This window comes from Cryptomeria japonica, chromosome 10 (genome assembly GCF_030272615.1).
Source record: "Cryptomeria japonica chromosome 10, Sugi_1.0, whole genome shotgun sequence".
In the NCBI taxonomy this organism is placed as follows: Eukaryota; Viridiplantae; Streptophyta; class Pinopsida; order Cupressales; family Cupressaceae; genus Cryptomeria; species Cryptomeria japonica.
The window spans coordinates 50,165,460-50,188,799 of record NC_081414.1 but is presented as its reverse complement, the minus strand read 5'-3'; the positions used below and the strand labels follow the sequence as shown (position 1 = coordinate 50,188,799).

The 23,340-nt window shown below is 33.9% G+C and overlaps 1 protein-coding gene across 2 annotated transcripts in view; it reads right to left on the bottom strand.

Moving 5' to 3' along the window:
• Window positions 1-23,340, bottom strand: part of LOC131029556 (uncharacterized) — a 185,003-nt gene that overhangs the window by 91,086 nt on the left and 70,577 nt on the right. For both annotated transcript variants that reach the window (XM_057960069.2, XM_057960075.2), the window contains exons 6-7: window positions 17,448-17,570; window positions 16,800-16,953 (exon numbers count right to left, since the gene is read on the bottom strand). In XM_057960069.2, the coding sequence (XP_057816052.1) occupies window positions 16,800-16,953; window positions 17,448-17,570 (277 nt within the window). The remainder of the gene's footprint in view (window positions 1-16,799; window positions 16,954-17,447; window positions 17,571-23,340) is intronic.

Below are 23,340 nucleotides of genomic sequence, written 5' to 3'. Positions count from 1 at the left end.
CGTCGACAAACACTTCATTAAAAATCAAATAGCTAGTATTATTGAAATATAATAGGCATTGTACACTAACTACATCATCCCCCCAAAAGAAAAAGTATTCTAGACAACAAGTAAACATCAAGTTATATTAGGGAAGACTGGTAACTATATTGTAGACGAAGACTTGTACAAAAACTTGGAAGAGTACCTTGCAAACTTCGACTTGTAGCATACTTGGCAAATCAAATGAATGTCGTGGGGGTTAGAGGAAATGCCTTCAATGGGTTCAAGGGGCAACGCCCCTTGTGGGGGGGGGTTTGGAGTAGCGCCCCCAATGGGGTCAAGAGGCACTACTACCAAACTCAAATTAAGACCTTCAAAACCACACAGATCTTCATGAAGCATATCATTTACATGAATTTGAAGAAAGAAAAAAATATTGTTATATATGCTTGCTAAACCTTTCAAATGTAGTATTTAACTTGCTTGGCCCAATTTATTTTCACCAAACAATTGTAATGATCGGTTGGCCGAATGTATGAACGCACAACACAAAATTTAAAATGATTAGTTTGTAAAATGTAGGAATTAGATTGGTGATGTTGAGATTGTGCTAGATGTCTCCCATATAACCAAACAAAATAATTGTGGACAGCCCATATGATGAGAATGCAAGGGAGTTGTAGGAGTAAGATGGTTTGCTAGCGATGAAGAAGATTGCTCATGTTGTACGATGAGAATTGATTGCAAGCCAACATTTCACAAGGAAGAAAATTTTGCACATCATATGTTAGAAATTGAATGCACACCAACATTGTACGATGAAGATTTTTTATTATATACATTGTAGGAGTAAAGAACAGGAGTTCGTTGCAAACTTGTGAATTCCTCATATGCTAAATAATCAATTGCCTTTGTCATAAGATGTACATAGTAGGCACTTGCCATACGATGTAGTAGGTGAGATGGTGAGGCCACCTGAGACTTCAATGTCACATGGTGCTAGGATGTCGTATGTTACCGACTGATACAACACATATGGTGGAAATATTGTGCCCTCGCCATACACTAGACATTCCAGTGATTTGGATGAATGAAATCTTCAATTGTACCACTTGTAAAGGCCATGAAAGTGGGAGGGAAATAAATGTTTTATTCCCTCTATTGAGAGTACTTTATACTTCTATATGATGTTAGTTGTCGTACAATGTATTTTACTCTCTTTGCCAGCCAACATCATATGCTATGATGTTGTTGAATTGGGGGAGAGAATGCTTGTTGTATGTGACACACTGAGATAAGAGAATGCTTGTCATATGCGACAAACTAAGATAAGGCTGTAATACAATGTATTTCTTTTCTTGTTGTGTGATACAGTTGGACTGTGTAGTCAAGCCTTTTATTATGTTCTCTTTCAATTGCTGAATATGATTTCAAAAAGTATTTTGTAGAAATCACTTTTGAGCAAATTCTAAGAAATGACAACAAAGCAGCAGACGCCACGGCAACACTTGCTTCTCTACTTCAGACACAAGAAAATCAAGAGCGTTACGAATTCCTGGTGGAAGAGTTGTTTTACCTTGCCCATGACTGTCCTGATTCCCAAATTAATAATGTTTATATCAGAGGAAGACCTAGCAAACTGAAAAGGCTTGTATTTGATGTGCTTTACATGTGTTGAGATTATTGGGATCTGATAATTTCATTCATGTTTCCTCTAAGAGCTCCAGTTTGCTAGGTCTTCCTCTAATATAAACATTACTCCAGGATTAATGTTTATGTGTTGATATTCTTGTATACATTACATATTCTATTTATTTGTCCATATATATATCCATTTATATTCCTGTTTTCTAGCTCTAATCTCTTTATATATACATGCATATATATTATCATTTACTATCACCCTTACTGACATCTCATATCATCATCCCTTTTCAAAGTTGAATACATTATATAAACATTATTAATTGCTAGGTTTATATTAGCAATTGATTAATAATGTCTATAATTAATAATATAAACATTAATAATGTTGAATACCACCAATAAGGTTTAACATAAACAGAAACAGTAAATATAAACATTGCTAATATTGTTTATTATTAATTGATATTATTAATAATGACTATAATATTACTGTTTATATTGCTAATATAAACATTATTAATTGCTAAACATTAATAATATAAACATTATTAAAGTTGAATACATTATATAAACATTATTAATTGTTAGGTTTATATTAGCAATTAATTAGTAATATTTATAATTAATAATATAAACATTAATAATGTTGAATACCACCAATAAGGTTTAACATAAACATAAACAGTAAATATAAACATTGCTAATATTATTTATTAGTAATAAATATTATTAATAATGACTATAATATTAATGTTTATATTGCTAATATAAACATTATTAATTGCTAAACATTAATAATATAAACATTATTAAAGTTGAATACATTGTATAAACATTATTAATTGCTAGGTTTATATTAGCAATTAATTAATAATGTTTATAATTAATAATATAAACATTAATAATGTTGAATACCACCAATAAGGTTTAACATAAACATAAACAGTAAATATAAACATTGCTAATATTATTTATTATTAATTAATATTATTAATAATGACTATAATATTACTGTTTATATTGCTAATATAAACATTATTAATTGCTAGGTTTATATGAAAACAACCTTATTGCGTCTTACCACACTAATTATAGTCATTATTAATGTTTATATTAATAATGTTTGTAACATCTGGGTGTGTTTTGTAACATTATTATTAATATAAACATTATTAACTTACTGTTTATATTTAGCTGGCAAACTGGAGCTCTTAGAGGAAATCACTGCTACCTGCCAACTATACTATCAGACCAAGAAAATGAGCTACATCTTCCTATGATATCAACACTTATCATATGAATAATTCTGATAATTTATAGTCATGTCATCTCCTAGCATTGATCCTAGTGTTGAGATTATTGTGATCTCAACACTTGCTTCTCTGAGCTGCAATTAATAATGTTTATATTAGAGGAAGACCTAGCAAACTGGAGCTCTTAGAGGAATCTTGCCATTATGGAGCACCTATAAGCAAATCCTCTTTCACCCGTTCGCTGAATCTTTCAGCCCTCCAGAAAACAGCTAAAGAATCAGCAAACCTCAAAATAGTCACCACAAATACAACAAAAACCATTTATGAAAATATAAAATGTGCACAATTCATCGCTCAAAGCCTTAACCCCACCTCTTGTCAAGACACCTACCTGCAAAGCATAAAATCTTCACCCTTCAAAAACCTAAAACCAACCAAAACCTTCAATTTAACTTAAAAAATAAACTTACCTAGCCATAAAGCAATTATACTTACTGTTTACCAACAATTTAGCTTAGAAGAAATAAACTTACCTAGCCAAAAAGCAATTATACTTACCGTCTAGCAACCCTAAAAAACCAGCTACCAGCAAGCATTATTTCTTCTTAATAATATAAACATTATAAACATTATTAATTAATTGCTAATATAAACATTATTAATTGCTAGGTTTATATGAAAACAAACTTATTGCTTCTTACCAAACTAATTATAGTCATTATTAATGTTTATATTATTAATGTTTGTAACATCTGGGTGTGTTTTGTAACATTATTATTAATATAAACATTATTGACTTACTGTTTATATTTACCTAGCAAACTGGAGCTCTTAGAGGAAACCACTGCTACCTGCCAACTATACTATCAGACCAAGAAAATGAGCTACATCTTCCTATGATATCAACACTTATCATATGAATAATTCTGATAATTTATAGTCATGTCATCTCCTCGCATTGATCCTAGTGTTGAGATTATTGGGATCTCAACACTTACTTCTCTAAGCTGCAATTAATAATGTTTATATTAGAGGAAGACCTAGCAAACTGGAGCTCTTAGAGGAAACCACTCCTACCCTTAAAGATTAATGTTAAACATTAATATTAATAATATTAACATTAGTTAATTATATTAGCAATTAATAATATTAATATTAATGTGTGATGACACTAATTATAGTCAGTATTAATGTTTATATTAATAATGTTTATTTCCTCTAATATAAATATTATTAATTGCTAAGTTTTCCATCATTTCTTTATTTTCTAATTTTCCTTTTCTTTTCTGTAAATTTTCTATGAAGTTGATTTGGCTTGACCAATATCTGTATGCTTGTAATGTCCCTTTTTGGGATATTCCTAGATTTTGGCTTAAAACAATAGTATTTACTCAAAATTGATAATAGTTTTATCAAAGATTAAGAATTTATGATTATATTCAGATCAATAAATCATAGCACAATACTCAAAATTAATCAAATTGTGAATTCTCTGAAAATATTTACAAATTTGTTGAATTGGAGGCTTTCGTCCTAACTCAACAATGACAATACCAAGGGTTTCGTCCTTGGCCTGCCAATGAACATGATAGGGTTCTTGTTCTTCCAACTCTTAGCCCAACTTGGTGGTTTTTCGTTCTCCTTGACCAAGATCTGAATTTTCGTCCAAACTCGGCATGAGCATTAAAGGGTTTTCGTCCTTTCAATTCTCATGGACTTGGAAGGGATTTCATCCTTCCTATTTGCAAGATAGTACCTTCAATTACAAACTAATTACTTGATGTTTTTGCTAGATTATTGCTGATTTGATGCTTTTATGGATTGATAATTGAATGATTTCTGATTTTTATTTATTGCTGAATGAATTTCTGAGATTGATACTTGAAAGAAATGAATTTTTTAGTTGATTGAAATTCTTGTATGATTGATACTTGAATTGATATGCTGATTCCAAGATGAATTGATGATTGATGATGATTTGATGGCTTGGTTGTCTACTTTGTTGATTTGATCCTTGGTGATTGATAAATTGCTTGGTTCGATCTTTGTTGATTGATAGGTTGCTTGATTTCTTGATGCATTGTTTGCTTGGAATAATCTTTACTATATATATATATAGAACAGTCACACCCTTTCTCACACCATCACTACTCTTGAAAACATAATTTCGTGCCAACAGCCTTGGAATACTCTTGAGAAGATCGAAGACCATGTGATTAATTGAGAGTTCATCACGTACCATGCTCTGAGGGACAGCTCTCTCCCAAGCTTCCCTCCGCACGTATTGATTGATCAAAACTTCCTATACGTTTACCAAGTCTTGCATCAATCGATCTTCCAGTGTTTCTTCATCGCTGTCACTTTCTATTACTAGTACTTGTTGTTCAAACGGTCGGCCGATTATTTTGCCATCCTACCTGTTGCCACTCTCAGGCACTATCGGATCTTCAGGTTTGAACTGGCAACAACGCCAAAATGTTTACTCCCTATGGAAATGTTCTTTAACTATACAGAGTAAACAAGAATGTAACAGTAAACATAATCAGCACAGTAATCGGAAGTAACATCAACACATGGCAGAATGATATACCTTTATTTCCAATATGCAATGTGTGTACAACATATCTCCCAATACAATCCAAAAATATATATTGCTCGGCGGTTGATTAAGAGTGCCAACTGTCGGCAACTACCAACTACCCGGGGGCAATTATTCATTACATTGTCAACTATTCCTATTCAAAACATTATTTATCTACTTGGCAGAATTGTTGCCCACAAAGAAGTCCTAGATACGATCAAAGTGTCTAGGATCAAGGCTCGTTAGTTCATTCTCCAAATGATACCATGTTGGAGTATAGACTCCACTCTAGAACCTGCAACTTGCAAAATAACCTTCATGGGAGAGAGAAATATTTCACTAGAAGATGAAATTGTATTGAAATGAATAGTAATTTACAAGTGCTTTACTTATAAAGCAAAGAGGGGTTATGAGAGCACTGATGAGATGTGAGGGTAGGTACAACTGAGGGTAGGTACAACTAACTGCCAGCTATTGGCACAAAATACTAAATGCAGGTAAATAATAAAACCTTACCTAACACCTAGGAATATGAGATGCCTAAGTTAAACTTAGGCAATATCAGTAAATAATTTACTCCAACACACACCTCTCATAAAACTCTCTCCATTATGCTTCATAATTTTGCTCCAAAATCTTCTTCTTTGCATGAAACCCTATTCACAAATCTGCATAAATACTTCTTCACACATCTGCCATAAATACTTCATAAATCTGATTGCAAATCTCCCATAGGATTTCTTACAATCTCTTCATCCAATCTGCAAATTAACTCTATAATTTTCTCCACACCTATTTCATCACTTCTCAAATGCCTTTTATATCTTCAATGATCTCATATAACTTTTTCTAAATAAAACACCTCTTCATATATGTAGCTTTTTGCTTTTTATTTTTTATTTTGTCTTTATAAATCTCCTTGAATCTTCTGTAGACTTGTTTTTATGTCTTCTTCACACAAGACTGCTGGTATATACATTTAAATCTCCTTCAAGCATCTGCTTATAAGTTATTAACCTTCCTCAGATCTGCTTACAAGGTCTGATTTAATTCCTTTAGATCTGCCCTTTAATCTGATTTAGATCTGCTCCAATATGCTTGAAAGTATGCTCTAAAATTTCTCTTAGGTCTCCCGCACAAAATCTGCCTTTGACTTGTTGAAAGATTGTCATTGATGTCAAGCACTACGGTATAAACACTGTCATTGATTATGAGAGAGCAGCAACCTCAGTTTAAAGACAATGGAGTGGTGATTGAGTAAAGTGTTTATGACAGCAACTTCATCATTATAGTCTAAATATATGGTGCAGCAATCTGTATATTAATGCAGCAGAAGATCACTAATATGAAGCAAGTGCTAAAGAAGACTCATATGGTGTGATTCAGTTGGTCAAGCAATTTTAGACAGCAAACTAATAGTTTGTTTTGATTATTCAAAGGATACATAATATACAGAGTTTGACTATTAAGAGAAGGAAAGGTGTGATTTCTGAAAGGGGTTAACTCTTTAAGAGAAGCGCTTCTTATAATAAAACAGTGACACATGGAGAGGTGAGATCTGATTGGTAGTTAATATGACTATTCAAAGTGATGCGATTGTGTTTACTAAAAGGATGCACCAAATCGTGTGACTTATGATAGAGACTAACATCTCTCAAAAGCTGTGATTTGTTTAATGTTTCTTCTCATAAGAAGCAGTTTAGAGAATTAAGTGAAGAGATCCGATTATGATTTGAAAGCAAACAATTCTAATTAAAAGTCAAAGCGATTAAAGGAAAGTCATAACCAATCAATGGTTGTCTTTACATTGAAAAGTCACAACCTTTCTATGAAAGGTTATATGAAAGATATAAAGGGAGATCAAAATCATTTTGTAGATGTGGCAGGAAGTGCAAGTGTGTGGAGTGTGTATGTGTGCTTTAAAGACAATCATTATATACATCTGATTGTAAGAGGGCTGTCAATGAGAATATTATATCAGATTTGAGGAGGAATATATGAGGAAGTGACAACAAGAGGTAAAAGAAGATTGTGATCATCTTATAGCAGATTTATGACCAAGTTTTGACAGATTTGTGGAAGAAAATTATAGCAAAATTCTGTATTTAAGGTTGGTGCCTCTTTTTGGTGGAGTTGGTGCTTCATCTTTGTGAAGTTGGTGCTTCATACTTAGCGGTTGGTGCCTCTAGTAGGTTGGTACCTACAATCATTGTAAAAGAAGATATTCAGATATAAGCATTTATTGCTGTGGTTTTTCCCATTTGGGTTTTCACTTAAACTTTTGTTCCTTGGTGTCCTTATTTGCTAAAGCTTGCATATGTGTTGATTATGTGCTCTTTATGACTAATCTTCTACTATATTCTCTTTACGACAATCTGCTGGTGAATATCTGATTATCTACTTGTCTTCCACACCACATTGGCTGGTGTATGAATGATATTTTCTTTCATATACAACTCACTCTTTTCACAAAATCTTACTCCCTTTCATATCTTCATGCCTTCATGAAAAGATGCAACTCTTTAAAATGCATAACCATACGAATGGTCATTTTATTTTACTTGTTTTATTCCTCACTTATCTCTTATTCCTTATCACACACTCTCCATACATTTCTTATTTTATTTTATATCTTCATGTCTTCATGAAGAGAGGCGTCTCTAAGAAAAGATATGATTCTTTAGAAAGTCATCACCTTTTGTTAATAACCTTTCTTAAATTAATGGCCGCCTTCTTTTTTTCTGTCTTTTTCTATTTTTGCACTTTTTAATTTCTAGTGCTATCTTTATATTCATGTTAATTCTCGATTGCTTTTCCTTTGCAAAACTAACTCCAAGAACTTTCCTCGTATAATTATGTGCAAGATCACACATCACATATAATACCCGTGTGACACTCCTCCTTCAATCTTCCATGTCTTTGATGTTAATGACAATTTTCTCAATCTCCTCTATTCACTTTGACATCAATGACAACTTCATCTTCGCACCTTTGACATCAATGACAACATTTCCACCAAGATGTCCTTCTCAAATGAAATAATCTCCCTTTCATATCTCATGTTTGAGGGAGTCACTAGTCTTCATTTCATGCCTTTTGACCATTCATTTAACTTAATTAATTTTTCAATATATTATATTTTACTTTTATTTTTTACATTTTAATTTATTACTATGTATTGCTAAACTTCGGGCTTTGCCTTTTTTGACTCTCGGGCTGTGATCTAGTATCCACCCATTTTTTTGCTGAATTTGTATTATATTTTCTAATTAATAGAATGTTGACACACTTATTCATAAAAAAAAAGAGATATTACAATGCTTCACGTCAAATATTTTGCTCTTAGCACTCTTCAATATACAGTCTATAATTTTGCATGCTTTCATCCATTGCTCTTCACTAAGAGTTGTAGCTTAGAAAAAATTACAAGTCAATGAAAATACATTAAAATCCTCCATTTGTCAATGAAATAGGCAATAGGGAAAATTTGTTTCATCCTCCGAACATGACCGTAACTCTAGAATTCCTTCGTTGTTTGGTTCCATTGAACCCAAATTCTCCGTCCATTCTTATCCATAATCAAAGTCTTATGAATCCGAGAAAGATGCTTCCTCACTAACTACTTGATTCTTCAAATCAATTATATATTTCCAGCCCTTGTTCTCAATTGAGATTTATTTATTTTCCAATTCTAATCGACTCTGGCTACTACAAACCAACCCTAACCCAATAATGCATAGTATGCTTTTTTCCTTAATGAAATGACCACAAAGTTCAACAAAAATGCTTGGGTTCCAATAATTACTTTTTGTCCATTTAAATTCCAAGTACCTTAATACCTTATTGATTTGCACCCACCAGTTAAAAAGTTGGAGGGGAAATGGTAGTCTTGTCAAGACTTCTTCAAGTGTCTTCCGAAAGTACGTTCATGCCAGAGCCATCATCAACAATTGTATTCATGAGAATCCTTCCAAGGATCTCCATGTTCACCACCATTGGTTTCTTTATCGTCTTAACTGTCAATAAAATTGAATCAATCACTTGGTTGCCCGATTATGGAGATTGAGTTATTGGATCTTCACTCTCACTAGATTCCAATTAGTTCATAGCATGCACCATCTCATTCTCCTACAATAGCATTTCAAAGTTCAAGAATACTTTGTAATAAATCTACTACTTTAACTAGTATGGTAGTTTGAAGTACTTGCCATGTAATATTTTTCCTAGATTGTAATTGATTTGTTACCGTACTTGTGTTTGCATTTGAGTGGCGGTGTTCGCAATCCATAACATTCTCCACTTTGGCCCTTGCTTCACGAAGCCTTTCTTTTTGTGCATGTGGATTTGGGTACATAGCTTTCTTTGCTTGGGCACAGGCGATGGTTAGAACTTCATTTTTCCTGTCAACATCAATTAGGTTGATACTAGCCTTTTGCTTTAGATATCCCATGGCTTCACGGTCTCCAGGTCCACACCATTTGCACAATAATTTTACTTTGTTTTGCTTGTTTTGGTAGTCTCTTGCAAAGTGTCAACATTTGCTACATTATCTTTATTGTATGATAGGACATCCTTTGGTATTGTTTTGTATTTGATTTCCCCCTCATTGATTTCGATAACTACCTAGAGATGCATTATGTGGTTTCGATGGAGTGGATCACTCTCCCTGCATAAAGAGTACTTGTGTACTTCTACTCTTGAAATTGTATAGGCAGTCCTTTATTGAATGACCAATAACATAGTACATCTCACAAAACATCTTTCTAGGACAATCACCTTTTGTGTGCCCTTCAAGTTTGCACTCTTTGATTGTTTTTTGTTGGTTTCTTTCTCCACCTTCAATTCTTTCATCATTCGAAGCATATCCCTCTAGAGTGCTTGTATTGTTCCCGATTCATTGTCATTGTTGTCATCTAAACTTCCATCTTTCTTTGTTTTTCTTTATTGCAAAACAACATTTTATCTTAACTTTCTATGTCCATTGCCCAATTATAGGCTTCAAAATACGATGAGGGCAATACTACCTTTGGTAGCGGCATTATTGTACACAAACATAAGACTAGTTAATTATGTGTAATTGTTTTGGTTAGTTGGCAACCGAGGGGTGGTCGTTGCGGTGCGACGGTTGGCGCTCGCACCCCCTCAGTATTTTTATATACTTCCGAATGTAACTTGTGACCGGGAACAATTAGGAATGGAATAACATCTCATATATTGCATCTGATATCTATGGCATTATTATTCTGCGTTATCTGTGTACTTTAAGTTATTCACCCGAGAGGGTAAACAACCTTTATCCTTTTTCTTAACGACGGAAGAAAACCTAATGAACCATCACTCTTTTAGACTATTAGCCGTATCTGTTTCCAATTTTACCAGTACTTCTTTAAGGGTACAATTATAAGCTTGAACATTTTCATGCTTACCTTGTTTTGTATTGTAAATATTTGCTACTATTTCATTATTATCACGAAGCAATTTATAATCTTCTTTGAAGGCTTTCTTTAATATCTCCCATGTATTTAAGGAGACTTGATCAATTTTTGTATACTAGTTAAACTACACTGAGCAAGGTGGTTGGAAAATATGTAGCCAAATCACTTTATCATCTTACCCATTTGCTCTTCAGATTGTCTCGCAAGTCTTACAGTGCCTAATAGGATTCTTTGATAGATTACCTCTAAAATTGGGCAACTTTTTCTTTTCATCACTAAGGCTTACCATCATTTTATTATGGTGCAAACCTAGCGCTTGGAATCTGCTTGCTAGGGAGTTTTGATTTGAATGTTTAGGTGCTTCTCTCGCACTCTCGGCCATGTAGGAATCTTCAATTCTTCCCTTAGCTTCAGCCTTTTGCACACTTGTTTCACCTTCAAATTTTCTTTTATACACCATTGTCTCAACTTCTCCTTCGATTAACAACCTTTCAATGCCCCAAAGGCTACTATAATACAATTGTATTAAGGACCATGACTTCACCTCCCAACTTCCCTTGTTTAGAGAAAGTTGTCTTGACTTTGCAACTTAATTGCATTCTCGCGAGGGGCTTCGACTTGGGAATCATATGGTTGTATTTTCCTTAAATGTTTCTTGTCCTTCATTTCATTTGCCTGATGATCCTTATAAATGCCTAATCTCATGGTCTTGACCACCTTGAGGCATTTTCTTGCCTTTATTGAGATCTAAGGGCATGAATCGCTTATATCTGAACCAATCTCTCTTCAGGCAACGACACCAAATGGTTACTTCTCTACTTGATAAAATGAATACATGAATTAATAATAGAGATGACTATGCATAAAAAATATAGAAGTAAAACATATCTTTCTTTGCACATGAAATTATTATTCGAAGAAGACCACAAATAGGAGTTGATCCAACTATATGATCCTACTTTCCTTCACAATACACAATCTATTTAAAAGACCCTACTGTTGCGAGGAACACAATTGTCAACTAGCTGATGCTTATACTACCCGACGCTTATAACTACTTGAAGCCAACAAACAATTAACACATAATTGAATAAACAATATTATTGAAACATAATGATAGGCATTGTAAACTAACTATAGAGCTGCAACACAATGCAAAGATTAGAATCTCTCCCCAAGTTTGTAATGTCCCCATTCTTTAGCAATATTGTTTCGTGAGCTTTTGGCCAATTTCCAATTTTTCCTGTCATCTTGTAATGTCCCACCCCAGGTGGAACACTGTAACTGCAACCTGCTTGTTTACTTTAGATTAATAATACCATATTTCGATATTTTATGTTCTTTCAGAGCTAAACATAAGTTGCATAATGGTTTGTTGTTTATTTGTTTGATGTTTTTGAGTGCTTTCCAATACATAAACAACAATAGCAACAAAACCCCTAAATTGCAATCAAGAGATATCATAACTTAATTCTAAATAAACTGTCTTACTACTATCAAGATCTGATTACAAAGCTTTCAAATCTGATATAAAATCAGACTGTAACAACTGCCGATTTCACCTTAACAACTCTGGGTTCATAAATACAACTAAAGGGACATACCCGTTTTGGCCTATGTCTTAGAATCTTGAAGTAGGGGTTGATTTGGAAGGGCCCCTTCAAATCTAATTTATTAGGCAGCCAATCACATCACTCAACCAAGTGACTGCAGCAGCTTCTTGAACACTCAAACCATTAAGAAAATGGGGACTATGTGCTCAAAACCAAGCTTGTATCTATTGCAGCCGAACCCCCTTGGAATGGCACAAAATGGATGTCTTCAAAACCCAGAATCTTTTATAAAAGTGTGGCCCAACCAGCAAGCAGCTCACCCAGAATTTTGTCATAAACTCTCAAGAAACCTTATTAATCTTCTGTGAACTGTCTCCAAACTGATTTCAAACTGCTGTCAAGGTTTTTTGCATACGTAACCATTCAAAATCTAGAACTAGATGATGATACCTTACTTTCAAGCAGTCCCAATGAGGGGCGACCTTACACACAGGCTGCTCACTCAGAAAAAGCCCAAATCTCTTTCGAATCTGCTATATAACTACCAAAAATTGCTGATGCTGATGGGGGGCTCTATGCCAAGGCTGAAAACTCATTCATATGCCCTTTTTAAGCCCAAAAACAACCTAGAGAGGGGTAGGCCTCCCTAGCAGACAGCTCTCCCAGCCATAACCAGCAAACAAGTTTCCTATCTGATTTCTTGAAGCCCAAATGACATCCTTGTATTGAAATATCCTCTCACACTTTGGGTTGGTCTCGCCGTTTAGGTGATAACCAGTTAGAAAGAATCAGCTTGCTTTCTCTCACAACAGCAAGTGTGTCCACCAGTGAAAGTTTCCGTCTTCACAAGCACCTCAAACTCAGTCCAATAAGATCCTCAAGGAGATAAGGTGAAATTAATAATAACCATACATGTCTCCACCCTCTCACAAGTTGCCTTCATATACTTTTCAAGAGGTGCGCCCTAACCATGATTTCCTTTCCCCTCCTTAAAATATCTTATTATTATGCTTTTAATTTTTGAGAAAAATTAGTCTTTTAAAAATCCTTCACTTATATCCTCAAGTGAACTCATTCTCTCTCCTCAAGGGTGGCTAGCAAGAAAGCACCTCACTCTCTCATTAGACTTAAGTCACTTTTAGCAAGTGTTTTGCTTGATTTTAATGTACTTTTAAACTGGCAACTTGGTGATAATATAATAGTTAACTGATGCCACTGAGTTTACTCTAGAGTGCCATCTGAAACAAGAGAATAATCACCAAATCAAGTGTCCTCTATCCGTATCATTAGTCTACGAGGATTTGTTAATAAACTAACCCTGAATATTGAACTGGCTAGGACGGCGGGACATTACACATCTTCTACGTGTGCTAGAGAGAACTCTAAACTTCTTGGAGGATGCAGATTCAGTACTTAGGATTTCTATTTTTGGCAATGAGCCCAGTTGGCAATATGGATTGCTATGACACTTTCAAAAGTGCTTTTGGACTTCTGGGGTCTTCTCCAAACTTCTTGGAGAGCACGTCTATTTTTATTGAGTTACTCAATTAGCTCTGATCATCATCCTACATCTTCAATATCATCCTAATGTGATCAGAGTTTGATTATGATTCCCATTAAATTTCACTGCTTTCCACAAATTGGGTGATTTATTGATTAACTGATTAATATTTCAAAATTGTTGTTTGATGTCAAGAAAAAATTAAAAGAACATCTTAGTATAATAGCTTGTGGGAAAGATGGGGCTGGGGGCCTAGCTCGATTGGTGAGAGCTTCCAGTGGTGAAGCATGAGGTCACAAGGTCTATTCTCCCCCTAGCCCACGTGGTACCGGAGGATGTGTTGCGTCAGCGTCACCGATCACATTAAAAAGTTTACCCAGCGCACTGCAGTTTATAGGGGGGTGCTATACCTGATCCTTGCAGTCTAAAAAAAAAATAGCTTGTTGGAAAGGTGATAAAGTATTTTAAAAATTGGACACCTAGTTAAAGGGGCCTTTGCACATGAACTTTTAATATTATTTCAAAAAAGGTCATTTATGAGGGAAAAGTTATTATTATAATTTTTAAGTTGCGAATTCCCTGTAGAAAAGTTATAAAAGTTATTGATTTGATAATAAAATGTAGTTGGATTGAACCTAAGAGTTCTTCCTTGATCTTTAGAGGACAAAAATTCTTCTGCTTGTGGATTTGAAAGACAAACCCTAACTGGATTCAGTGTGATTTCATTCAAGAACCACCATTAAGCTTCAAGAAGAGTTTTCAGTTTTGGGGGTTTCGTGATGAAGGTATTTGATGTTTTCTAGTTGCAGATATTTTTTTGGGTTTGATTGATGATCATTTTACAGAGTTTGTTTGGGGTACTTGGTAGGCATTTGGTGAGAATCTATGCTTGGTCATACCAATCCTTTGGAAGCCTGTTGTACTTGCGCATGGGTGTGTTTGGGGTTTGTTTTGGTTGCTGAGATTGAAGACTATGCCTTTTTGCACTAGACAGTTCTATGCTGCTGGAAAGTATGGCCCTAGTACAGGTTGTACATACTCAGACCTGATGTGAGACTCCTGGGCATGAATCACCCCCACTTTATTTGGTTTTTTGTGCTGTTTGGTGGCACTGGGTATATCCAAAACTATCATTTGGTTTTCTGATGTGGACTTTGTTGGTTAAAAGGGTGTTTTGTTGAGTTTGGTGGCTGTTAAGACCTGCAATCATGTGTGTCCTTTGATATCTCAGACCTGTTACATCTTATATCAGCATTGCCAAGTGATTTTCAGATTGTCCCTGCTCATACCAGCTCTTAACCTCAAGCTGAGTGGTGGAAATGTGGCATTTGGTGTTGTGTTGAGCACTGAAAAGATAGTTACATGGATTGTGGAAATCTGTTCGCACTAAAATTTAGTGCAGATTGTCTATAACACATTTCCCCTCCTAGTCAAAAAGACATTAATCAAATTTTTATGGATCATCACTATTTCAATCAAGTACTTCATCCTTGAATACAAGCTAACGAGAGAGAGAAAGAGTAGCTTTCTTTTCACCATTAAGAAGTGTCTACGGGATCATTATTCTTTAAGGAAATGTGAAGCAGCCATTTGCCACTAGGGGTGTGAAGTGCTCATTAATGCAGCAATCATTAATGCAAATGTTCATAGATCTATAAGATAGTGTTCCTATGCAAGTAGCTGATGAGCACAAGATTGTACTGAGAGGGGGGTTGAATCAGTATAAGACAATCTTTTTGACTTTTTCAAATCATCAACTACAATAATAACTTCAAAATATCAATAATTACTAGCACAAAAAGAACATATTCTAATATCAATTCTAATATTAGCTATTTGGCATGGCATACCTCATATTCTTGCCCCAATGTGGAGAGCCAGCTATTCTTCAGGCAGACAGCCTTACCAATGTTCTGTCTACTCAAAAGATTGTTGATTACAGATGTTAGGAGTACTATACCTAGCTTCTATATCAGATTGTTCAACTGGGCCCTCTCAACATTAGGTCATTATCTTGAGGGCATCAACAAATTTTGTATTGGCCCTTTCAAGGTGGTCAAGAAGAATGTTAAAAGAATTGACACTCTCAACTATGATCTAGACTAGAGCCTCAGTCCATATCGCCTGCCTTATTTGGCTCTACTAGCACTTTTATTTCTAGCCTGCGACCACCATTTCATGTTATTTTTTAAATATACGTGGCTTTGAATATATTAATTTCTCTAGGCTTTAGCCCTCCTATTAAGTTTTTCTGCTCCAGAGATTTTAATCTAGATTTACTTTTGAAATTTATTTTTTTGCTGTAATTGATGGAAAGAATTTAGCACTCATAATTAGCTATTTTAACTTCCTCTGCTTTTCAGTCTAATTCATCTACTTGGTCACACAAGTAAATTAGTAGAATCTCCTTGTGTCCAACAGAAACACTTCATAATTGATATAATAAGAAGAAAAAAGTTTGTTGTCATAATTTATTAAATCTGCAATTAACAAACAAAGATGCGTCTAGAACACATTTTCCATAAGAAGTATAACTGCAGCAATAAGCAGGCAACCTCTTTGTCTGTTCTGAACTGCTATTTTATTAAAAAAAATTGCATAACAAAGAACTTTGGTGCATTCTTGTTATAGCATGAAGAACCAACTTATTCAAAAAAGGACATTATATTCTATTCTTTTAACGAAATCAACTTGGTAATAAGTCCAGTAGCAGTGATGGCAATATTTGCTTGAGCGACTTATACACAAACATAAACTACAAAAAACACATTACTTGTTACCCCCCAAAAACTATTCTCAGGCAAATTACATATGTACATTAAAATGAGAAATGAGAAGGTGACAGACCTTTGAACCGATCATCTGGATAAACAGGGACATCAAAGTACACTAATCCTCTTCGGTATAACCCGAGAATTATTTGAGGATCAAACAACACAAACAAATTTGCCTCCTCTTTACAGATTTTGTCTATTGTTGCCATCTCATCTTCTGTGAGTTTCTATTTCAGAAGAAAACATGATTAAAGAATTTAGAGCTCAAATAACAGATAAATTCATTTATAATAACACTATTTTAATTGAACCTGAACATGCAAGAAACCAACACGCTTGTATCTTTGAATGTTATTCTATGATTGTAGATAAGCATGTAAATGTCATCAAGCATATAAACTAACATAATAATAATCAGATAAGTAATACATGCCAACAAACAAACAAGCAGAAGCTATGAATAAAGTATGCTGTAAAGAAAACCTTTGGTAACAATCAGAAGAGTAGTTGTAGTGAAGGTAATCAGACTAGATCACTGGTACAAATATCAACTTACAGCATCAACACTTTCCAACTTGCTAAGAAATAAAATTGAACTTCTGTTTCTATAATGGTAGCAATGTTTTAATTGCAAAAGAAGTATATAAAAAGTTTATCTTTTGACTTTCATGCAAGCAGGAGAATTGTAACAACAAATTTTATGGGACAGACTCAAACTCACCCGAAATTCCTCCAAGGTGAAGTTGACAAGACAGACACCCCACCATGGTTCAATCGGGAAATCGACTGGCTCTGTTGGCAGGAACTCCTTTACTATTGATTTGTTAATCTTCCACATAATTTTCTGCGTAAGGATCATAATTCCAGTTAACACAAATCAGTGAAAACCCAAAGGAAAATAACTTAGTTTTATTTTACTATAACAAATCCAACTAAATATCAAGAAACATAAAAAAAAAACAATAAGCTCAGTAAGCTTTGAAATTCTACTCCAATGGCATCTTTCAAAAATTGTCCTGATGAAGATGATAACCAATTACAAAGCAAATAAGTGCAATGGATTATGTAAATCTGCATTTATAACACATGCGATGTTGTCCAATTGCATAAAGCCACTATTTCTCTCTTTAGTTCTTAAACTATAAATTTTAATGGAAAAACTTGAAGTTATTCTATATTCATGTCAGCAAGAGTATTGCACTTAGCCATGCTTCATAGGGCAGCAATGCTTTGAATTTGAATTTTATGGTGCTTGTCCACTTCTGCAATTAGATATCTTCTAAAGGTATGAAAACAAATTCTGGTATTGCTTTAAAACTTCAATATTATTAGAAACAAAGACAAAACACACATTGACTCTAGTTCTTCAGTTTAACCTAAAAGACATCAACATTCAGAGTCAGTCTTGTTCTATAAGACACTAAGCTTAACAAGTCAACAGGTAAGGAAGGGTGCAGCAACAAAGTCAGGTCAGGGGCAGAGAAACAAGTGCCTATCTTCTAGATTTCAGTAACATTAATTGTCCGAAAGAAAATTATTTTAAAGAAAAAAAAATTTTTAAAAATAGGAGAGACAAAGAGGTGTGCTCTATTGGCCTCACCATGAAAAGGGTAGACTGTTCAGTTATTACAACTAGCCACCACACACACAATAACAACAGTCTACAAAGCACCACAGAAAAGAATGTTTGAAGCCAAGTCACAAGGTTCAAATTCGAGTTTGAATTCGGCAACAATAAAATTCGAATGAAATTCAACAAAGAAAAAATTAGAAAAAAAAATTCGACATTAAATTCGCCTTATAATTATTTTTATTTTTTTAAATTATGACAGCTTAATTTATTAAATATAAAAATTAAAAACCATTAAAAAACAATATTAAATTTAATTAAAAAGCTCAAAATCAATAAACTAAATATTAAAATCTGTTAGTTTTTAAAATGGGATAGTCAATACCTATCCATGGCCGGGAGAGTGCAGGTCTGTCAGAAAATCCTTTCTTCCTATATGATCTACTATTCCTCTGCTTGGCTTTTTTGTCAGTATCAGTTTAACACTATCCATAAGAGGATTAGAGACTACCTGTGGTCAGATGGCAGGGGTAATAGGAAAGGACATGCAGTGAAATGGGAGTGGTGCACCACAGAGAAGAAGCAGGGGGGATTAGGTCTTAAGGATCTAAGGCTCCAAGGAATCATTCTTGCCACCAAATGGATTGTAAGGGCTATGGAGGGGGAAGAACCTTGGAAAGTCTTGATAAGGAACAACATTGTTAAGGGAACTCCTAAGAATAACAAGAAATGGAATAATTTATCTCTCAATGATATCATGACTGGTAACATGGATATTAAAATACATGGCTCAGTAGTGTTTAAATCTATATGGAAAGGATGGGACCAAGTTAAGAAATATATAACTGATAGTAAGATAAACCACAGCCAAAACTTGATCTGTGGCAATAGATCCATTTGGTGGAATCTTAAGCACAAGGAGAAGTCGCTTGCTCTTCTTCAAGGGTGTTCAACTAGACTATGGAATGAGAAAGGTATTTCTTAGTTGGCAGATATTATTCAAGAAGGGAATATTATTGGTTGGGAAGATCTGAGATCCAGATTTGGCTTACCTATCTCCCAATTCAGCTGCCACCTTAAATTCAAATGGCCTAATGGATCCTTCCTTCCCAATATCAAGTCTAAGCAGATTTATGCTCTCCTGGCAGGCGACCCTTCCATTATCCCCCATGTGAACCTTTGCTGGAATCTTTGCCTTGATCCTCTTGAATGGTCGAAGACTTTCTGTAAGTTGTGGTCCTCCTTTGTCGAGCCTAAGATCAAATGCTTTCTTTGGCGTCTCCTCTTGCACAGGCTTCCTCTCAGGCTTCCCAATGGTGATCACTCTTTTTGTAGCTTTTGTGGGCTCCCAGAGACTGTCCCTCATATTTTTTTCGAATGTTCCTTTGCTATTGAAATCTGGAAAATCTTTGGTTTCTCTGATAGATTTACCCTATCCCGGCTTGAGATTCTTTCTGGATCCATCAGGGGTCTTAAGAAGTCTTATAACTATTTTTTTGGCCTCCTCTCTGCTTTAATTATGTGGCATATTTGGAAACTTAGAAATGACAATGTTTTTGGTGATATTTCCAGGAACCTTACTGAGTCTCTGAGGAGGCTCATATTTTATAGAATTGATGTGCAGGCTACAGTGGCGATCAAGATCAAAAAGAAGAAGCTCGAGGACCTCTTCAAAGATGGCATGGTAAGAATCGGGTCTTGGGAAGTATCACATGGATACACATGGTCACGGGAGAGCCGGGAACCTTCCCCCTTTGAGACTGCTCTACATGGCTTCATAAACGACGTGGCAGCTCACAAGAAAGGTGACAAACAACAGGGAGATGAAGTCATCACAGTGGCTCCACTCACTGCTATACAACTAGCAGAAACTCCTATGGCTGAGATAATCAGTCACCCATATGAATAATACATCAGAGATGACAAAGTCTTCAGGTAGTTAGAGGGACAGCAAGGCTGGATGGCATGGATCCCATGTAGAGAGGAAGGCATTCTGTGATTGCTCGTGATGACTTCCTTTTGCTCTATTTTGAGAAATCTGTTGCTTTCATGATATATACTTGATCTATTTGATTACTCAGCGATGTAACTCAAAGTTCTGTAAAGTTAGATAGTTATGTAGGCTAAGTTTAGTGGTTGCTAAACTTTTGACATAACTGTCTATGGTTTTTTTTCTTTTTTTTGTTTAACAGCGCCTATTGTAATCAGCTTTTTATGTCAACATATATCCTTAATAGAAAAAAACAATTAAACAATATTTTATTAAAAATAACATATTTGTTAAAATTAATTTGAATATGTTAAATTTAAGTATATTTGTTAAATTTAATTTAGATACTTTATATTTTTTAAATGTTATATATAACTAATTTAAAATCTAAATTGAATAGTTTAAAATAGGACAGTTTGATTTATTTAATTTTAATATTAAAAATAAAATAAAATAATAATAAATTTAATTATAATAGATATTAAATTTTCTAATAACAATTTAATTTAAGTAAAATATTATTTGACATTTATACAGTTATTAACATATATTACTGAAAAAATTTTAAAAATATATTTTATAGATAAATATTGCCCTAAAAACAAATAACAAATATAAATCAAATATTTTATTAAAAAATAAAAATTAATGTAAATGAAAAAAATACTTGATAAAGTATTATAGATGAAAAAGCCTACATAGAAAATAAATAATGAAAAAAATAAAGAACCAAAATTCATGGCATTTCTGGACGTCTAGACCAACAAATCTAATTCACGTGGAATTAAAAGAAACGACATTGACAAGCCAATGGATCTAACTAGCGTGGAAGTGGAATAAACGGCATTGACTGAGTCATCACATGGCAGAAATTGTAGAAGTTGCACAGCTTGACAGTGCACAGCTCTTAGTGATGGCATAGATTCCCAATTAGGAATGTTTTAGCATAAAAAACAGGCCGAAAACCCTTAAAACACTTTCCTTAAACCCTAAAACAATGCTTTCTGAGGATATAATTCAATAAAAAATATACCCGACTATTCCTCTACGAATCTAAAGGCGAATTTTAATGAATTTGATATATAAGTTTAATGTTCGCTAAAATTCAAATTTCAAGCTTGAAATTCACTGAACCTTGTGACTTAGGTTTGAAGGATGTCATGTAACAATTCAACTATTAAAAGAGGGTTAAACTAATTGAATATCTAAGCTCCAAAATATTCGGTTGAAGGAACATTCCCTCTCTTTCCCTTCGTGACTAAGAAGTTGAATTGAACTTCCAAATAATTTTGTCAAGAGCTAAAGAAAATTAGTTGTGTTGTAATGCCATTTCTATTAGAAGTATTTTGAATTTGGCACTGTATGAAGAGATGCAAATAATTAACATGGGAAAGTGTTAAGCATGGAACACAATAACCCTTGAATGTCAAAAACATGTAAACAAACATTGATCGAAGGTATATGTTATATTGCTTTGGGCTATATGTCTTCCCGTATTGTGAAAATTTAGATTGAGATTTGATGTGGGTTTGGGATGGCCTTGGGCTCACCCAAGGTCCAGCCTAGGCATCCTAGGTGTTTTTTAATCCTCTATGAACATTATTTGGTAGATGGAACATGAAATGGAAATAGTTAGTGAGAAACATGAATGAATCCTGCCTTCACCACTCTCTCTAATCAATCATTTGTATAAAGGGATCAACAATAGGATCAGCTATTTCTTTTCCATCCCAACACCATGACCCCATTAGATAGGGTAGGGACCCCATTATAGAGTAGGGGCAAAAGTCCGACTTGCTGGCACATACCTGCCAAATAAAACACATATGAATTCACTTTGACGACCAATACCTGCTCTACACATTATATTTAATATGTTTTTGATATTATTATTATATTATGTTTTCATATATTTTTAATATTATCTATCAGTATTATATTTTTAGATACTTGTATTATTATTTATATAAGATATACGCATATATTACTTTTATTTATATACTAATTATTTATTTTATTAATAGAAATATATATTAAAATAATATTGTAATATTGATATAATATTCATCTAAGTCATTTAGTTAGTATTTAGAAACTTCTGTTTATGACTTTTGTGTTTAGTTAGTTTTAGGAAGTTTCCTTTCTGTCTTTCGTGTTTCTACTATCGATCATTTTCACTATGGAAAGATCGTCCTATAAATTTTTATATAAGGAATATTCCTCTCCTTAATTAATTAGAACATTCAATTATCATTTCATTGTATCAGAGCATAGATTGCTCTAAGTTTTTTGGCAAATTTTTTTTTTTTAAATTGTGGCTTATACCTGGAATATTTTTGAGAAATTTTTTTGAATCGTTTTTTATAAAAGAAAGTGGTTTGCTGTTGGAAATCAGGAGAATATTTTTTGAATCGTTTTTTTATAAAAGAAAGTGGTTTGCTGTTGGAAATCAGGAAGGATTTTCAGATTTTTTCCACAAAACATCATGGAAGGGTTTTATATGATTTTTTCCATAAAATCAGGGAGGGTTTTGCATGATTTTTCCTAAAAATCGTGGTCATGGGGTTTTACTGTTTTTTCCACAAAACAAAGGTTTTTATCAATTTTTTCGCAAAATCATGTGCATCGCATCGATGGTTTGATGATTTTTCCACAAAATCATGGTTTCTTGCAGCTTGTTTTGGGTCACACCTAGGGTTTCTAGGGCGAATGATGTTCTTCTAGCAAAAGTTTTTTTGACAGTTTTTTACAAAATCGTGGGTGTTGCTTCTTTTGATGATTTTTGACAAAATCGTGTTCTTTCATAACTGTGAAGTTTTTTGAGAATCTGATCTCGTTTTTTGTGTCTTTGGATAGTGGGAGAGATAGCAATATTACCCAACATTGTAATATCCCCATCTTTAACCTAGAGAGTTGGCCAACAATAAACGATTTATGTTCATGGAGTGGCAAACCTTGGGCTAGTAAGAAGACAGTAGAAATAGATCTATAGTTAGAAGTAAATGTACATATGCGGTTAGACATAAGATATTCGGAAAATTGTAAAGTCTTATG